We start from the raw sequence: 20468 nt of genomic DNA, 5'->3' as shown, positions 1-20468 counted from the left end.
TAAAAGGTTCACAACAAAACATATAACTTGCAATATGAAGTCACTTTTTTGTGACTTGTCTTTTTGATAGGAGACATGAGGAATGTCACCCCACAGTAAACTGCATTCACAATTTTAATGTTTCTTCATTTCTGGCTATGACCATGATTTTTCATTCAGTCATTAAGTCCATGGGCTGGAAACCCCCTCACTTAAGGTGTTATCTTAGCCCCCCAAAACCATGAGGAATCACTCACTAACATGTCAAGCTTATTTGGAGAGTGAAATCACTTTAGAAAACATCTTGTGAGTCTTTCCGGGAACATGATCCTTCCTTTAACCAACCTCAGGCTGTTGTTTTTTTTTGCTTGGAGCTTGTTTCAAGTGTCTTTTTTTTTTTTTTACACAAATTCCCATTTCTGAAAAAAGCTCAGAAAATGTTCAAAGGTTTGTTTACTCCCCACCAACCCCACTGCTGCTATTCTAACCAAATACAAAATAAAACTAATATACTTATCAGTTACATAGTTTCATATTTATATGCACTGCAGTCGTGCACAACCAATATTAATTAGTTAAAAAAAGCTAAAAACAGCTGCAGAGGAAACCAATACTGCACTGATCTTGCTCATTAAATGTAACTTATACATAACAGACGGTCAATAAACTGTGCCTGGGAGGGTGTCACATATCTGAACAACTTTAGTGTGTGTTTTCCCACAGCTGTGGAAGACACAGACAAACATAAGAACATCATGTTTCAGTGGCTTCAGTTGAGTTCATGTGTTGGTTTTTGATATTGCCCTTTGTCTCAGTTGCAGTATTATTCCCATGTCCCTCATCAAAACACACCATTGGTGCATGTTGTATCAGTCATCGACTCGAGCAATGAACAACCCCAGGCAGATAGCCCGTAGGGGATAGAGATCATGAGATGCTTGTGTTTCATTTGCCACATGGGACAGTGTGAATTTGTACACTGTGTTGAGGAGGTGTGGTAGGACAGGGTGTTGGGGGGAGGGCAGATTTCACATGCTCACTATAAGAGTGCAGAGCCACCTCAAGCTGCACTGGATAAAGACTTTTCCTCCCAGGACACCCAACTGAATGTGAAGAGGTAAGTTTCTCAGCATGCTCCCTCATTTTATTCTTGATGCTTTTGTAATGCTGATTTAACAGACATGCTGCAGTGCTCTCCAACTATACCGAGTTAAATAATGTGACAGAAATAGGTGCATTGAGGGGAGTCAGTCAGTCATAATTCATCACAAACTCGCCTGGTTTCAGTAAAGCAACACTCAGAGCGCTTGAGATGAAACAGCTGCACACAGCTGGGTAACAAGAAATTTAATGTTTTTAATGATGGGTCAAAGAGAAAAACCTTTTTCTTTCACAAGATCACAGATGGGGGATTTGTGATGAAAAACATTAACAACAGCCAAAGTTTATAAGGCAGCGGGGGGCAAGGCTGTCTGCTGCCAAATTTTGGTCGGTTTTTGATTTAATCTGTTTGTTTCTGTGCAGCGAGCCACACAACAAGAACAGCAACAGCAGCAGAAGCCATGAAGTTTCAAGCTTTTTTCTTCCTTCTGCTCCTCAGCAGCATGTGCCTGAGTCTAGCACAAGGTAAGAGTATCAGATTGGATGTGATACCACAACTATGATATTGTAACTGCAGAATGTGAATTTAACTTCTTTACAATACTGTGCAGGCAAAACTTTGAGCTTTTTTGTTTGTTTGTTTTTTGGTGAAACATGAGAGTATCATGCATTTCCAAATGGTGTTTTATAATCCTCATTCCTTTTTATGTTTTTGCAAAACCCCTTCTGTCAGTGAGGCAGATTGTTCTGTTGAAAAAAACATTCACCACAACACTTCATACCAAAATGTAATCTTTTTAGGCTTGCTGCCAGAGACCGCTTTCATGTGGTTACCTTGTGATATGTTTGAATATCACAAAAGAACATACACAGCTAAGTGTACAGATGCTGATTTTCATCAGCCACTCACACCACAATTGGGGGATTTTGAATCGTGGACGAGCTGCATGAACACCAGAGTAAAACGATCAAATTCTTAATCAGTACATCTGTACCTCATCAGGTGCTGATACCAACTGATTTTTTTATTTTATTTTTTCAGTCTAAACTGTGAAACACTCCACTGGCCTTTTTACACTCTGGATAATCATTGCACCTTGTAGCTAAGCTCACTGCTGACTTATTGGCACCATTACAGCCACATTTTTTAGTCATGAGAAAGTCAAGATTACAAGTTAGGATAAGATAGACTTTATTTTCCCCATAGGAAATTAGTCTTAGACCATTCAGTGAACAATAGTAAAAAAAAAAAAAAAAAAAAACCACATACATCTATGTTCCAAGGAACAATTAGTCATTCATGATAGATGGTAAATAACAACCCTTTAACCCAAAACTGAACTGAAATTATTACAGTAGCCTAATCAGGGCTTAGTTATATACAAATCCTCACAGTGTAATTTCCCAACATGAAGGTGTAAATCTGTTTCAAAGTATAGTAATAATCTCAATGCATGTGAACATTATATAAGCCTAAAATGTCTAGTGAAAACCACAACCAGCAGTGCCAATGAGGCAGAGATGGTGAAGATGAGCCAAAGTGACGCGTTAGAAAGAATGAAAGAGGAGAAGTTGGTTTGCAAAATACTAAATTTCAGTTCCTACAATGAATTTCAACTTGGAGATAAGGAAGACAGGAGATGTTGCAGTAATAATTTTATGATAGATTATTGAATTAACAGTGATTTGTGAGATCCATGATTGTGATTTTCTCATAACTTTGAATAATAGTCCACACATATTACAAATATTTGACAACATTAAGATTTAACAGTGTTCATTCTCGTACATAGACAATAGACATAAAAACTGAGGTCAAATGGAGCTATAATGTTTACTTTACACTAAGCAGAGTGTACACATGTATCTCTAATAGTGACACTTTAAAGAGGGGGGAGTTTTTCCCCTCCAACTCTCACTAACTTTATCACTCCCACAGGATCCTACGGTAACTGCTGCCTCGGCTATGTTCGAGGGATGAAAAAGAACGCAGAGAAAAACATCGTAAGTTACAGGATTCAGGAAACAGATGGCGATTGCAACATCAGAGCGGTTGTGTAAGTAACAAATGCTATGCCCTTCATTTTTGGCATTTACTGAGTACTGTGTTTACACATTGTTTGATACTTCCCACTGTAAAAAATTGGCAAAGACTAATGGAAAAACAAAGAGCCTGATGAATGTGGTTGAATCAAAGTTATAGACAGCATGTTTACAGTAGGATGACTTTTAACTGGTTGATTTGGGTATACTTACACGTTTTTTGCATTAAGCCTGACACACTTTTGATTGGTATGTGCAGGTTTCAGATGAAGAGGAGGGGTGGAAAAAAGAGATTACCCCAGACTGTCTGCGCTAATCCACACCAAACTTGGGTCCAGGAACTGATGAGAGCTGTGGATGAGCGTGCGACAAAATAGGTAAAAAGGCGCAACATACTTACACAATGACTTGCACTTGCACTTTAGAAACTGGCACTTTATACCAGGCACTTTACAGATCACATGCACTTTATGTATAGGTATGAATGTGTATATGATTGTGAACCACTGTATAATTCTTGTGTATTTCTGTCTGTTTGTGTGTTACCTGCCAAGGGACTACGGATGCAAATTAGCAAATTGCTAACTCTGACGCATTTACATTTGTGCACACGTACGAATGTTCATTAATGTGTATTGTCCCTTTTAAATAAATAAATAAATAAATAAATAAATAAAATAAATAAATGACATAGGCCTGCTTTAACTGTTTAACCCCTCACTGACCGTGTAAATCCTCCATCATCAAACTGTCTTTGTAGGCAACACAAAGGAGAGACCGAAGAGAAGAATGGGAGAGGAGAGCGGCTGTTTGACCTCCCTCTCATGCATCATATATCACCTGTAACCACATGGATTGTGTTTCAGTAGATTAGGAATTTCCTGTTACTGACAGAGAATGTAAATCATGTACACAGTTCACCAAAAACATGTAGCTACTTCACCATATGTTAAAAACACTATTGCAAAACCCACTTAAATGAGCCAACTCTATGTTACTGTTATGTGATGTTTAGAGCCACCAAGGAATGAGCCACTATCTGGCAGCTTTGAAATGTTTGTGTGGATGTGTAAGTGTGTATGAGATGTATATGTTACACATATGGGGTCAAGATGAGAGAGATTTTTGTAGCTATATAGAACAGATTTCCATATTTTTGTATACTGCACTCTGTGTTTTTATCAAATAAAGAAACAACAATACAAAGACTCTGGGTTCAATTTTAGTTCATCAGAAAAAACATTCAATGTCAAGATGTTTTAAATCATTTCTGTCCAAGCTTGGTCAACACAAGGTTTTACAGCATATTAACGAAAACAAACAGGTCTGTATTTATTCCGGTGATCTCTCAGTCAGTTTACATTTAGCATCAACTCAAGCCAATAACTGAAAACATGATAACAGCTGTGAACACTTCAAAACCTGGCTCAAGCAGCAGTTGATCAACAACTCATAAACACAAACCTGAAATTTCATATGTTGGATGATGACAATGATGGCAAAGGGTTGATGTGACAGTTGTGACAGATCCAGTCAAACACGGCTAGCTAGATTAAAGGTCGACAATTCACAAAACAAGTCTAAAAGTATCAGTCATATTTTCATATGCAGATTTTGTTCTCTTGCTGATACTGGCTGTAAACAATTTGTCCCTCCAGTGAATGAAGTAATGGTGGGACGAAATCCACAGACCAAATTCAGCTATGAAATGTTACAGTTTATATGAAGAGATTATAAGGCTTCTGCAGCATCAGTTTCTCAAATAAAGTGAATAACTCCTTGTTTGTTTTGTTTGAAGTTCCGTCTTTGTGTTTTACCAGACAGTGTCTCCTTGTTGAGCTGCTTGGAGTTTCATGCTAAAAGAACGTGGACTTTGGAAGACACCCGCTCAAGGTCTAAACTTTTCAATGCAGGTTTTCTTCGCGGACTGGAGAAATTGTTATAACAAAGTGATGTTGTTTATTCTACTAGTAGTTGTTGGTGGAGAAGAAGTTCTTTAAAATCTGTCGCCATTGAAATCCAGTTCAGTACACACAGGACACCATATTGTGGATGGCAGCCTCCTTGTCATTTCTGTATATCAAACATAACTTTATTTAGAAAAATGAACCATGTAAGAACATGCAGGGCCCCTCATTGGGAAGAGGTTTCAAGATTACATAACAGTGCAGGTGCCAGGTAATAGATTTGTAGGTATTGACACGATGTGAATTCAGCCATGGAGCTTTTGGGAATGAGAAATCACTCACCAAAGACATCACGTATTTAATGCTGAATAGAGGGATTGTGAAATGTCTTCAAACAAACATAACCAAGAAGGTGAGGGCTTCATAGTGGCCTAGGGGTAAAGACATGTACAATCTCAACCACACTGTCCCTGGTTTAAAGCCAGCTGTCAGTTTTTCTTGTAAGTTGTCCCCTTATCTTACTCTTCACATTTCCACTTCGACTCTCAGCTGAATTATAGACAAAAATGCATGAAAAGTAAGAAAGAAACCAAACCTCTGCTGCCCTTTACTCTGTTGAAATTTACTTAACTTGGTTGTAATGTCTTACAGCTGTGAGTAAGGACTCTGTTTCCTTTGAGCATTGCACTGGGACAATGGAGTACATCAGCAGCACAAAATTATTTGGCTTTTTCAGTATACTGTACTTGTTTTTGTAACTCTCCCCATGTGAAAGCACACAAAACCTGCTAAGAATTATGAGTATTTAGGGTGGATTTCACACACAGCAAGATAATCTGTCTGCCATGTTAGCGTGTCACGAAACCAAGACCAGAACTACTAGGAATGAATTTAAGATTTCAAAACTTTGGACTCCTTTGGACACATTGTACACAACTATACACACAGTTTGTATTTAATAAAACTATTCAAGAATGGAAAGCACAACAAGTCTCCAGACTGTGCATTGTGCCCGTCTGCATGTTTAGAAACAGAAAAAAAGAGTTGATGTGGCATTCACTGGTACGCCTACTGGAAAGAAGAGAAGAAGACACCAGGCCAGAAAAAGCAAAATACAGTCATCACATTAACAAAGCACTCAACAATTACCAGAGTGGTGCAGTTGACCCAGTTGTTACAGTTCTTATTAATGACCCAGTTGCAACAAAGATTAATACAATATAGACGATGACGGAAGCCCTCGGGTTGTTTCTTTCATTCTCACCGCTGACTCACCCAAAGTTTTGTGCTAGTCCTAGAACTAGAAATATGAATGGTTGCACTGTGTGTGCTGCATTCCCAAAAGCACATTTACACATTTACAATTCGTTATGCGAGAGTTAACAGGGATGTGTTAGATCCCGCTCCAATTTCTTCTTTCTTTCTACGGAACATTACGCATTTACAGTGACTTGCAGCGTCGCCAGCTACTGACTGGAAACAAGACAACAAGAAGAAAAAAAAAGGAGTCATGCACTGTCAAATGTAAAAAAAAAATTGGGCCAGTGTTTGTGTCTAAGATCCTGATGTTATCAAATTTGAATCCACATCTGAGGGTGAAATGGTTTGGGATAACAATCTTTCGAACACTGGTAATCTAATCTAATCTATAATCGCTTGGATTCAAAGAGAGGGGTTAGCAGAGTAGTGGATCATAAACTGCTGTACACACAATTAAATATATTTTACTTTTTATTTTATTTTATCAGTAAATTCCCAACAGTGAATAAGAGATCAGTAAATAAACAGTGCATATTGGCACAGAGATGCCTGTGCATCAGAGCGATGTGAAAGGAAAAGCACAGAGAGCTTCTCTTCTTCAGGTGACTGAAAACGTCAGTGCAGGGCATTGTAAGAATGTGTATGCAAAAAGTCCATCAACAGCTAAATAGAGGGGATTATCATAGTAGGGTTGCAGCACATATCCATCTTGTTACATAGATGAATGTGTAGCGGATGTGCACTCACTCCACCCATAAAAGACGTGCTAACCAACCTGCCAAGTGGTTGTCAACCTCTTGGCGAAGAGGTTAGCATCGTCGCCTCCGGTGCGGGAGGTCGTGGGATCGAACCCCACCTAGGGCAGGCCGTGAGAAACACAACGCAGAGGGCCAGATATGACATCGGCTACAAATGCACTTACAATACAAGAGCTACGTGGTGCATAAATGCAGACATGTGGGAAGAAGTGATAGGATCAAGTTAGTCATTCTGTGAGGGGCCACTGAATGGTCTGATGAAAGTCTCATCTCAACACAGTTGAACACCTGTGGGAGAATTTGGCCAATGTGCTGCAGACTGCTCTACACCATCATGAAAACCCAGAATGTGCTAATATCTTTAGGAGGACTGGTTTTGCCACTTGAGATAGAGTTCAGAGACAGAGTCAAGGGGGAAGTGAAGCTGTTCTGGCAGTACATGGAGACCCAGCACCTCACTAAGACACTTTGTATTGTTTTTATCTGAAAAATGTGTGTGTGTATTTGTGTATAACATATGAAAGGAAAATGTCTTAATATGGTAGGGTGCTGCTCTTTCGCAACCATCTCTGCCCTGTTTTTATGAACTGGTCTGTGCTACATCCCGAGCTCAAGGCTGCTCTTTCACTGCCAAATGTAATTACTCACAAATGCTTTGGCAGTAAATCATTTGGCTTGGCATGGCATTTCCAGGGGTGTATGGAAAGGTACAGATAAAGATAAAATATATTTTGTATGAAAAAGTGTTTTAGATAGTCATAGATTGATGCATTATTTCACTCAACAGTTTTTTTTAACTGGCAGGATTTTGTGAGTGAATCAAAGATACAAACAACAACCACACAGCAAACAGCAGATTCTACACAAATCAAGTTTTTTTTTCCTCTGGACCTAGATTCAGGCTTTAAAGCAGAAGTAAGCGATCCGGTCGTTTTGGCTAACTTACTGTCAGCCGATGGAGTTAGCAGTCCCCGCCCTCGTCCCTACGTCACCACATTCACGCGCATCCCTTGGCTGCACACACAGAGAGGACCGCCCCTTTATGCCGTTCTCTCTCCTCATTGGATAAAGGTTGTAGGATACAAGGAAAGTTTTCTCCTCGGCTTACAGCAGAGCAGAGTGACTGACAGACCCGTGTTTCAGACCAAACACTCTATGTAAGTGATTGCTGTCGGAAGATATAACTATTTAAGACTTATATTAACACAAACATCCGGCCGTTTTGGCTAACTTTTTGTCAGCCGATGGAGTTAGCAGTCCCCGCCCTCGTGATGGATCTATTGGTCCTTGTCCCTACGTCACCACATTCACGCGCATCCCTTGGCTGCACACACAGCCCTTCATGCCGTTCTCTCTCCTCATTGGATAAAGGTTGTAGGATACAAGGAAGTATACAAGAAGTTTTCTCCTCTGCTTACAGCAGAGCAGAGTGACTGACAGACCCGTGTTTCGGACCAAACACTCTATGTAAGTGATTGCTGTTGGAAGATATAACTATTTAAGACTTATATTAACACAAACATTCCGCTTACTTCTGCTTTAAAGTAACATTGCAGAGTTTTTCGACCTTAAAATAATGTTTCCAGACTCATTGCAATGGTAGAAAAATGGTTAATAGGATGAATGGTGCTGCCGCTGCAGCCTGAGCCAGGTCGCGTCGGCTTAAACTGCACTATAACTTCCCTGCACGGGTACGAAACACCGCCCCCCCTCCTCCCCCTTCCCCTCTGCGTCGAGGGAGAGACGTGGTGGGTAAAAGCGAAACTTATGGTTCCCCTCCAGTCGTTGTCGCCATCGTCGCCGCCGCCGCCGCCAATACATTTTTCCATTTTTATAAATTAAAAAGTGAGAGAAAAGGAAAACAAAACAAAAAACATAACACAATGAAAAACATCAAAAACTAAACAAGCATGAAACTAACACAAAAAAACAATAAATGATGTGTTGCATATATAATAAACACATAAATTAGTTAAGAAGAAAGAGAAAAAAACAAAGAAAAAACAGGGTGGTGGTGTGCAGACGTCGTAAATCTCAGTAGTCCAGAGGGAGGAGAGATACAGTTTATAGGCAGTTGAGGAGCAGGCGTACACAGTGTTTCTCAACCTTGGGGTCGGGACCCCACGTGGGGTCGCCTGGAATTCAAATGGGGTCACCTGAAATGGCTAGTAATTGATGAAAGAAATTACTGATAAAAATATTTTTTTGAAAACTAATTATTATTCTTTATAAAATTATGATTAAAAACACCACATACAAGCTTAAACAATACTTTCACTTTCTTGAAAAATCAAATAAAGTTCAAATAAAATGCAGCATATAAAAATATCTGAGCTGGCACATCTTGGTTGACAGCAGGTTGGGAACCACTGCTATGAGCCATAGACTGTATGAGCTCAAACTCAACCTTAAAGGTATACTGTGTAAGAATTACTCCCATCTAGCGTTGCGGTTGTAGGCTATATCTATATTGCAAGCAACTCAATCGTATTTTTCATGCTGCATTCACGTGAAATTGGGTAGGCGACAGCCGCTGCACGTAACTGCATAAACAAGCCTCTATGTAAACAAGTGGTCCGTCAGCACGAGGCAAAACAATACACGTGATAATATGTTGTCATGGCGATGTCGTATTGTTGACCTGACCCACATTTTACCGGCTTTCTCTCCACTTCTGTGACTAAAATGACATCTGGTTTGTTACCGACGGCCGTCTGCCCGACTGCAGGTGAATGCAGCATCAGTGTAACGCTCCATTCCTCCTCACTGCGTTACCGCGGTGACTTTTCACAGACACCACCTCGACCTGAGCCGACAGCTCCGGTGTCTCCGGTGAGTTTCCGTGGTTTCCTACCGTCACACTGCCACTGAACGTAAAAACATGGCGACACGACATGGCAGCCAGCACATAGATGTGTTATATAGATCCATGAGCCAGCACCGAGCTTACCCGATAGATATGAATGGCAAATTCAGAGCGTACCGGAATACTTCAGTTTGTTGTCTTTAAAAGTTCTCTGGAAAGAGGGTAGCCTACGTATCATATTAACTATTTCTCTCCATAAGAGCTGTTCCTCATTACAGTTTTCCAGAAGATTAGAGGCAGCTCCCTCCAAAGAAATTGTCTTTTCCAGATGGTCAGCATTTTTCCAATTAGTAGCGATGAGTCTTTTGGCCGTCATACATCCAGTTGTTATAATTTGTTTGTGATATTTGGACCAAGATCCCGAGGCCATATAGTTCAATAGACAAATAATCAATATTCAATATTGACAAATAATTCCACCCAGGAACTGTGTTACACTTTCCCAAAAGGATTTTATTTTTGGACAGGCCCATACCATATGAAAAAATGTACCTTTTTCTTGTTGACAGTGCCAACATCGGTCAGGATGGCAGCCATAAGAAAACTTATCCTCGGTAGGATATTCATTTTTATAGTGTCTATTCGGCCCCAGATAGTTAGTAGAAGGCTTTTCCACCTTTCAATATCTACCTTGATGTCATTAATAAGGTTTTTCAAATAAAATGGGGCAATATCTTGAGGGTCCGATTTCAAGGTTAAACCCAGATAACGCATTCCCTCAGGAGACCATTTGAATGGCAAACCAGGGTAAGACTTTACTTGAAGGTATCGTCATAAGAGCGACATGACACTGTCATAAGAGTGACATGACACAGTCATGAACGTGTCATAAACATTATGTCAATGTCATAACATTGTCATTAAGTGTCATTCGGTTTTTGTAGGGTTAGGTTTAGGGTTAGGGTTAACCGAATGACACTTAAAGCAGAAGTAAGTGGAATATTTGTGTTAATATAAGTCTTAAATAGTTATATCTTCCGACGGCAATCACATACATAGAGTGTTTGGTCTGAAACACGGGTCTGTCAGTCACTCTGCTCTGCTGTAAGCCGAGGAGAAAACTTTTCTTGTATCCTACAAGCTTTATCCAATGAGGAGAGAGAACAGCATGAAGGGCTGTGTGTGCAGCCAAGGGATGCGCGTGAATGTGGTGACGTAGGGACGAGGACCAATAGATCCATGACGAGGGCGGGGGCTGCTAACTCCATCGGCTGACAAGAAGTTAGCCAAAACGGCCGGATCGCTTACTTCTGCTATAATGACAACGTTGACATAATGTTTATGACACGTTAATGACTGTGTCAATGTCACTCTTATGACAGTGTCATGTCGCTCTTATGACGATACCTTCAAGTAAACTGTTACCCAAACCAGTAAAATGTGACTTAAGATTTATCCCAGTTCACCTTATAACCCGAGATGGAGCCAAAATCTTCCACTGTCTCCAGAATATGTTTAAGGGAGGTGGATGGGTCAGATACTGTCAATAATATGTAATCTGCAAAAAGACTTAGTTTTATTTCTGTTACAGGGGCTGGGACACATTTAATATTCTAGTTATTTCTAATTGAAATGGCCAAGGGTTCCAATAATAAAATAAAAAGCAAAGGGCTTAAATTACACCCTTGCGGGGTCCCACAATTAAGCAGAAATTGATTAGAAATTATATTGTTTGTAATAATCTTGGCTTTTGGTTGTGAATAATCAAAGAAATATACTTAATGAAATTGGGACCAAAACCAAATTTAGACAAAGTTTTGAAAAGATAAGGCCATTCAATGCGGTCGAATGCCTTTTCGGTGTCCAACGGTACCGCAATGGCTGGAGTGACCGATGAGTTTGCATAGTGCATTATATGAAGTAACCTCCGCATTTTGTCCGCAATTTGCCTTGATTTTACAAATCCAATTTGATCTATGTGGATAAGTTTAGAAATGATTCCCTCTGATCTTCTTGCCAGGATTTTAGCATACATTTTTCTCTCAGAATTAAGGAGAGAAATAGAGTGGTAGCCTGCACATTGCAAAGGATCCTTGTTTGGCTTAAGCAGGACTGTGATAAGGGAAACTTGGGAAGAACCTGGTAAGTGACCTATTCCGTTAGCTTCATTAAACACCCTTTCCAGTTTATCCACTAACAATGAGGAAAAGGTTTTATAAAAATGTATACTATAGCCATCTTCCTCTGGAGCGCGATCGCTAGCCATATTGTTGATGGCAATCTGTATTTCAGACTGTGTTATTGGTCTTTCAAGGTCCTCTTTGTTTTCATTTGTTAAGGCAGGCATTTCTATACTGCCAAAAAATCTATCCAGGTCTTCTAAAGAGGGTTTAACCTCTAAAGAATAGAGAGATTCATAATATCCCTTAAATCTTTTATTAATATCTACAGGAGTTTTTAATATTTCACCATTTTCTGATTTAATGGCAGGAATGAGACGATGAAGCCGATATGCCAGTAATTTCCCGGCTTTATCACCATATTCAAAATATTTTGATTTCAAACGATACAAATCAAATTCTGTTTTTTTGTTCATTAAATTTTTAACTTCAAATTTAGCCTTCTGTGCATGTTCAATGAACCTAATCAACAAATCATACTAATAAACTTTACACCACCAGATAGAGTTAAATGATTTATCTAAAGCCACTTTCTTGATTGATGATGATTCAGCTCCCTCTCGCAATGTGTTTTCCCAAGAAGAAGTTGCAGGGCATTGCTGTCGTTGAACTTTCCTGTCAATGTGTTGTTTAACTTTCACTTTTGAGGTAACAATGAAAATTGTTTTGCATAAGTGAAAATGATAACGAGCTTTTCACACCACAGATATTGAGCAAGAGCAGGATTCCTAAATAAACAACATGTCAAGACTCCTCTTTGGCACCCGTATAGGGACTGCACTGATACTTTTCGATGTCTGTTCCTGCCCACACAATGTGAATTTATTCCTGTGTGAACAAGCTGTTTGATGAGAGTTGAACATTTTATTGCAAAATTGCACAAAGCTTATCAGAGCCTCAGCAGGGACACTCAGCACAGACTCTTGGCACTAAACTGCAAAGTGAGAGTAACAGAGTGATTCCTGGATTAGTGACTGTTGTATCCTCAGGGGAAAGTCACATGTGAAGGGGGAAGAGGAGCTGAGTTTGACTTTGTCAGATTGGAACAGATAAAGTGTCTGTTTCAGTGAAATTCTTTGTTAAACATTTCATAATTCTGCAGAATCCGCAGTTCCACAAATGCACTATATTTTGCAAACTGTGCTTGACATGACTCCAAAATCTCTGCTCACTCGCTTGAGTGTCAAACCTTAGGACTCATGAGGAAGCAGAGAATCAAACAAAGACTGAGTACGAATCTCTATAAATGGTTAAAATCTTGGCTGGAGTTGTACATGCAACAGACAGAAACAATATTATTGTTGTCCTGTAACAACATGCCTCCTGCTGGAGGGATAGAGCAAGAGGATACCATCTATGAGGAGATCTCAAAGGAAACAGTTCAGTATGATTGTTTTAGAACACTTTTATTATGACTAATGAATTTGGCCTTATGGATCACTACAATTGTTACATAGTGGCAGTGAATTCGGACCAGTATTCATGAAGCAATTATGAAAGTTCTGTCTCAAAACATAAGCACAGTATTCAAAGTAGAGTTGAACAAAATTACATTAATTTATGCAAAACATGAAACAGTCTCCAGACTTCTTCTTTATGGTCACACTCATGAAATGTCTATTTTATGTAGAAAGCTTTTAAATAAATGAAGGCATTTTAGGCGACCGCTGGTTTAAAACACCCAACAAACATTTAAGACGACCGAAGACTGGTTTTAAATTTTGTTTATAATTCTGGCTTCATGTGACCATAATTTAGTTTTATGCCTAATGTAATTTTTTTTCACCCTCATAGTCTCATGTTTCATTTCTGTCGGGCCAAGGATGTTTTCAGTGTCTCACCAGGATTACCTGTGGCCTTGGATTAGCTCAGTATGTTCTGACTAAGAGGGATTGTAAGATGCTGATGTCCATGCAGTGACTGATGAATGTTTTACGTCAGTAAGCTTGTTGTTGGTGATATAATCAGAACAGAAAGCCATAGCTAATTACTTACAAGAGGTGCCCTAGTCGGTGTGCTATATATGTGGGACAGAAGAACCCTCAACTTCCATGCATGCATCATTTCAGTCCAGTATTGCACAGCTGCCACAGCTGAAGCAATGCAGTTATTTGTCTTTACAGAACAACACAGACAGCAGAGGGATTGTGTTTGTCAACAGGTGTTGCAGACCACTTCTTTAGGCTCCTATACTCATCAGGTTGAAGCGCTGAATAACCTACAGCCTCCACTGACCTCCTCTTCTGGACCCGGTGGAGGAGGATGCGGTAGATTCCCGTCAGCGGGCTCTTACAGTCTAAACAGGAATTGTTTTGGAAATGGACTGTCACGATGCCCAGATCAGACAGCAAACTCTTCACTTCCTGCTCCTCCACACAAAGAGTCTGGCCGGCCTGGGCAAAGTGGGCCGGGGACATGGGAAGCAAGACATATGGAGGAGGGTACTCGATCCCCCTCAGCCAAGCACTGTCTGTAATCTGAGTGAGAGAGGAGCGGTCGATAGGCACAGGCCGCAGCATGCCCTTAATGACCATCTGACACGGCTCGGGCACAAACGCAGGGATGCTGTAAGCCCCCTGGAGGATGCAGCGCTTCAGCCTCCCCAGGGTGTCCCCGAAAAAGGGCATAGTGGCCGTCACGATGAAGTACAGGAGGATACCTAAAGCCCAAATATCAGAGTAGCGCCCAATGTAGCCTTTTTCCTTGAACAGCTCAGGAGCTGCATAAGGTGGAGAGCCACAGAAGTTGGTCAGGAGTTCATTAGGGCTAGTCTCTGTGCTGAAGCCAAAATCTCCGACCTTGATGCAGTAGCAGGTGGTGTAGAAGATGTTTTCAGCTTTAAGGTCTCGGTGGACGATGTTGTGGTCATGCTGAAATAGGAAAAAAAAATAAAAAATCAGCAAGGGCTCTGCTTTGACATTTACTTTAAGGCAAACAAACAGCTGACAGTCTGAAAAGAAAGGACCAACAGTAATGAGTTTCACTTCTACAGTTTTGGACTTGCTCTTATTCGATAAATGAAACTTACAGAAATTAATTGGATCCTGCATTTAGTTCTTAATCCATTTTGGAAAATCACTAAAAATATTTGCTATATACTTCTACTATACTTTTGAATTACAGAGGCAAATATTGCAGGTTATAGTTACCAGAAACTTTTCAAATTAAGACTTTATTAAAAAGGCACACTGTTTCTAAAACACAAACAATTGTTAATGATCAAAACAAGTTGTTCTGTACTCTTTACAGAAAAAGGGTCTGGTTTGTACCTTTATATGATCACATGCATATCAGTAATATTTGTGTGAACTTCTCAGATGGTGTAATGCAAAAAAAGGTAAATTATCAATATTTCAGAATTGAGGTTAAATAAACCCGAGGGTGGAAACTATTGAGCCAAACCGCCTAACTGTTCGTATGTAATCAAAACCGACTCTGTGGACATGAGGCACTGATGTGTGTACCGATCATGGTTAGCAGAGAGGGTGAAGCTCACCATGTGTTTTACAGCAGAGATGACTTGTGCAAAGACCAGCTTGGTTTCCAAGTCGTTAAGCTTCCCCCTGGTGGTGATTCGAGAGAACAGGTCTCCACCGCTGCCGTACTCCATCACCAGATACAGTTTCCGGCTGGTCTCGATCACCTCGTAAAGGCGCACTATGTTGGGGTGGCACAGCTTCTCCATGCAGCTGATTTCAGACGCAGTTATGGGCTGGTTCTTCTTCTCCAGACGCAGCTTGTCCATGACTTTAACAGCTACTCTCTCTGAGACAGAAGAGGTGGGGGAGGCTTAGATGTCAGTGGTGGACTTAGAGAGGGTCTGATAAAGGTCAAAACAGGGGCACAGACATGCTTAAGAGATTTAATCACACGGGAAAATAGGGAGATGTTTGCCATTGCTACATATGAGAAGAAGATAAAAGAATTAACTGGGCAACTAATTTAATTGGAAGATTGTTGCAGCATTATTCGTAGGTATGACAAAAATGTGGCTAAGAATCAAGAGCCCTCCTTGAACAAGTCAGAGCACAGACATGGGTGTAATTTTTAATAGAAAATCAATTCACTGCGGGGGTCAGGTAAGATCTAGGTTGATCTGAAAGTCTTATTCAGGGGATCAGTTATTGTCTTCTTACATGAACATTATTCACAAACCTGCAATAATATTTATCTACAACGACTATACCCTTAAGGCCAGACTTGTGCACAACAGAGAAGGTTACAGTGTGACAAATCCAGACTTTATATTCAAGTTAAGCATGAACCAGAAAACATGAACATGTACCAAACTCAAATAACTCAAGGGTTCTGACCTTTCGTCAAGGCATGGATGCCCAGCCTGACCGTAGAGAAGTTGCCCTGACCGACCTCTCCACGCAGCTCATAGAAGCCAACCCTTCGACCTAGTATCAGGTCGTTGACGATCTTCTCGTTGTGGGCCATGTCATAGACAACCCTCTCAAACGGTGACTGCCTCATTCTCTCTGCTTCGGTCAGCTGTGGTAAGGCACTGACAGCAGCAGGGGCCAACGGCTGGGTTGTCTTCTCTAATTTCTGAGCCTCATCTTTGGATTTTCTGCTTGTTTTCTGCTTTGGCCATAGACGCGTTTTGATGGCTAGGGAGGAAATTAAAGAGGTTGACATCAGTCAGCAATATGACAGCCTTTTCAGAGGTCAACATAAATAAGGCGTGCAACACTGTTGTGCGAAACAAGAGAAAAAAATGTACTGTACTTGAAAATCATCCCGTCTTTTATCTCCGCTCTGCACCAGCATCAACCAGCTTAACTCTTACAAAAGTCATTGTACAGACAGTGTTACCTTGCTGTGCACAGGACATTGATAATGAGATTGACCTTAACTCGCTTTGCCCTGAATGAGGTAAAACGTCTGACCTCTTTTACATCAGCCTTGACCTGCATCTTCATTTTCAAGTAGCTGGTGTTAAAGCAGAAGTAAGTGATATTTTTGTGTTAATATAAGTCTTAAATAGTTCTATCTTCCAACAGCAATCACTTATATAGAGTGTTTGGTCTGAAACACGGGTCTCTCAGTCCCTCTGCTCTGCTCTGAGCCGAGGAGAAAACTTTTCTCGTATCCTACAAGTTTTATCCAATGAGGAGAGAGAACGGCATGAAGGGCTGTGTGTGCAGCCAAGGGATGCGCCTGAATGTGGTGACGTAGGGACGAGGACGTTATGGTGCGTTCAAGGCAACTCGTGTTTTTCCCACCTGTGAAGTCGTACCAGTTTGATCTGGTACGAGTTCACGGGTCGGAAGTTACGAGTGGCCGTTGTAGTGACTTTCACGGGTAAAACAGGTCGGAAAAACACGAGTGGGTTGCCTGGAACGCTACAAAGTCGTAAGTCGTGACTTGAAGCTGTAATTTACGGTTTCAAAAGCCTGCCTGGAACGCAGCATTAGCCCAAACGACCGGATCACTTACTTCTGCTTTAACTATAAAGAGAATAAAGAGATGGAAGTAAACAATAACTAAAAAAGAAATATTTAAACTGATTTATATCAATGAATATCTACTAATATTATATTTTGTTTCATGCAGCACTCCCTTGTATGAATGAGCTGCCATTATTATTGTTTGCAAGATGCAGTAGCTCTGCATTTGTATTTCAGTCGACAGAGACTGGAAATGCCTTCACTGTGGGGTCGATGTTGTGACTAGAGTCTTATTAGTTTTGTAGGTCTGGACAGATTGCTGATATATTTGAGGCTTTGTTAAATCAATTTAACTATGTAGTCTATGTTTTCTTATTTAATGGACAAAAGCAGGATGTGTCGAGCTTTCCTGTTTTTTTTCTGTTCCTGTTCTTTGGACACAGTTTTCCAGAATCAGCACATTTCTTTTAAAGAGTAGCCAAACTATTCATTTTCTTCCAAGCAGGACAGTATTCTTGTAAACTGTACACCCAGTTTCTTTGTTCTTTAGAGGAAGCATTTATTTTATAGTTACTGTATTACACAAAGAGCAACGGATGATCAGGTCAGATGTCAAACTGTTTATACAATGCTTGCTGTGTGGTGTCTCACAAGTAGCCTCTGAGCACATAATAATAATGAATAAAAACTGTAATCATTTTTCAACTGAAATGGAAGGTAAAAAATAATAATACATGTATAGATATTGTGGCTCCTCTTGGTCGTTGTGGGTTAAATTTAGATGACTGTTCTCAAATGTCCGGGATTACCTGCCTCTTTTAGATACAGTATTAGTGGGTCACTTCTGAACGCAGAAGGCTATTTATACCTGTAGCTACCAACAGAGAAGATGATTAACCTCAACACTGGGGTCACTTTGAAATTTGCCGAACAAACAACACTTCTTTCTCTCTCTCTTTATGGTATTATCTTATTATCTTTATGTTTTATTCCAATTATTTTGTTCTTCTTTGCATTGTATTTGTTGACATTTAATTTGATTATTTATTTTTAATAGATATGTATCACTGCATTATAAAACATAAGAAAACTTCCTTCAGCAGCTGCAAATGGCAGCATTGATAATGTACATACAAACAGACAGTGCTACATGAAAAGTAATCACCAAAAGTGAAGTGATTCACAACAATTTTACTTACTTACTAGCTACTTACAAACACAACGTAAACAGACTTGCATTACAACAAATGTAGAAATGTACGGGTAATTATCTTGCAAACAATTCTACTTGGTTTAATTAGTTACCTGCATGTGCATCTGTATGTGTTTTATAAAATGTTGTTACTTTTCCAAGCATATTAGTAAATATTTATAAATGAGAAAAGTTGTTTGGTAGCCAATCAGCCACTTTAAAGTCACAGTATAAACATTCTTTTTCTTTTAAAGGTAAAAACTTACAGGGAAATTAATAAAACAGCCATTTTAAGAATTAATTTGTATCAGGTATTATTTATTATGTTATTCATGCCTAATAAATCACCTATGTATATCTTAGATTAAGGTCAGAAACTTACATAAAGACATAATCGAACCTATACAGCATGACCTATTAACCACTAATAAAGCCCCTATTTACCATTGTTAAACTCCTTAAACAAAATCTTAATATACCTGAACTTTCTGCAGACTACAGAGACAGAAGTTTTTTTGTCAATAAAAGAATATAATTTACCTGGAAGCTGCGGCTCCTTCATGTCTGTCCCTCAGGCTGTAACACCTGACTGTGACTGGACATGTGAATGGAGTGGCAGAACTAAATCACTCCTCACAATCCTATTAACTCAGTGTATTAGTGGACTGCTCACTATAGGTTCCCTGACACACACTGAAATGATGGAAACGCTGCATACACACTTTAAAGAATAAACCAACCACACCACATATTCATAGAGATGATGAATCTGATGATAAGTATGCATGGAGGTTAAGTTGGGTTTTTTATGACAAATTTCTTTATTATTACATAAAACTGTAATATCTAAATATTTCCACTGATATTTTCTAAAATGTTTGGCATCTACTTGACATCTTTTGTTTCCCCTTTCCAGTCCTTGTAGAAAACAGTCATAAACTCATTATCATGAATTGCCTGGAAATTTAATAATAATTGAAGTGTTAAACATGTAAACATTAGGCCTATAAGTTGAATGCAGGAAGTTGTCTAAGTTGTGAGATAAATAGGTAATTTTACTCAATTTAGGTTATGTCAATGGTGCACAAAAAACTCTTTCTCTCCACTGCCCCCTGTGGCATCAAACTGCTTAAATTAGATAGTTTCTGTAGTAGTTGTTATTGTCTGCAGATGTTTTGCATGGCATTGAGTCCAGAAGGTGCAACTCTTTCACTGTTGGTCAATCCTGTGTACGTCCTGCACATATTGACTTTGACTTTGTAGGCTGTTTCAAGTGTTCATTGTTCTGATAAGTTTGTTTTAAGTAGCCTATATTATTACATGCTTTAAAAGTGGGTAGAATATCATGATTGACATTGACTATTGGCTGAGACATGTGAATGTAACAACCCAATAAATGACTTTGACTTTGAACCTTGATACTGTTGCATCACCCATGCATCACTGCATTTTGGACCTTAGCCTATAACCTGGTGAGATGTAAAATAGGCCTTTTGTTATTATATGATATCAGTATTATAGTATCATACAGTATTATAGGGTTAGGTATCTATTTCGATGATTCAATTTAGTTACATGCATCCAACAGGAGTCACTCAAAGTGACACAGCAATCTCCCTTGGAGTTATTTTAGCATTTTAGCATCTTCCAGCTCACTTGTTTTAGGTTCTTTGCCCAATTTATCTGCTGTAGGCTACAGGCTATAGCTGGCCAGCAGCAAACGCCAGACAGACACAGTTAATTAGCAGTAACTTCAGCTTGTCTTTCAGGGGTTGGTGCCTGAGCCAAAAGTTAGATTGGATTGGATTGGCACGTAGTGGATTTACATGTAGTGGTTGGCCAGAAC

At 39.6% G+C, this 20468-nt stretch overlaps 2 protein-coding genes across 2 annotated transcripts; one reads left to right on the top strand and one right to left on the bottom strand.

Moving 5' to 3' along the window:
- The first annotated feature begins 942 nt into the window (after positions 1-942).
- On the top strand, positions 943-4331 carry ccl25b (chemokine (C-C motif) ligand 25b). Its single transcript, XM_085774232.1, has 5 exons — positions 943-1096; positions 1504-1605; positions 3020-3137; positions 3383-3500; positions 3884-4331. The coding sequence occupies exons 2-4, from the start codon at positions 1542-1544 to the stop codon at positions 3498-3500; spliced, it is 300 nt and encodes a 99-aa protein (XP_085630358.1). The 5' UTR covers positions 943-1096; positions 1504-1541; the 3' UTR covers positions 3884-4331.
- Positions 4332-13424: 9093 nt separating this feature from the next.
- On the bottom strand, positions 13425-19301 carry LOC146988672 (serine/threonine-protein kinase NIM1). Its single transcript, XM_085774230.1, has 4 exons — positions 19163-19301; positions 16348-16650; positions 15531-15799; positions 13425-14904 (listed from the first exon to the last, which is right to left on the bottom strand). The coding sequence occupies exons 1-4, from the start codon at positions 19182-19184 to the stop codon at positions 14152-14154; spliced, it is 1347 nt and encodes a 448-aa protein (XP_085630356.1). The 5' UTR covers positions 19185-19301; the 3' UTR covers positions 13425-14151.
- Between the last annotated feature and the right edge of the window lie 1167 nt (positions 19302-20468).

This window comes from Trachurus japonicus, chromosome 4, assembly GCF_045865225.1.
Source record: "Trachurus japonicus isolate A0001 chromosome 4, Traja_1.0".
Taxonomy (NCBI): domain Eukaryota; kingdom Metazoa; phylum Chordata; class Actinopteri; order Carangiformes; family Carangidae; genus Trachurus; species Trachurus japonicus.
Note: the sequence above shows the minus strand (reverse complement) of the source record. Positions and strands in the feature narration are given on the sequence as shown.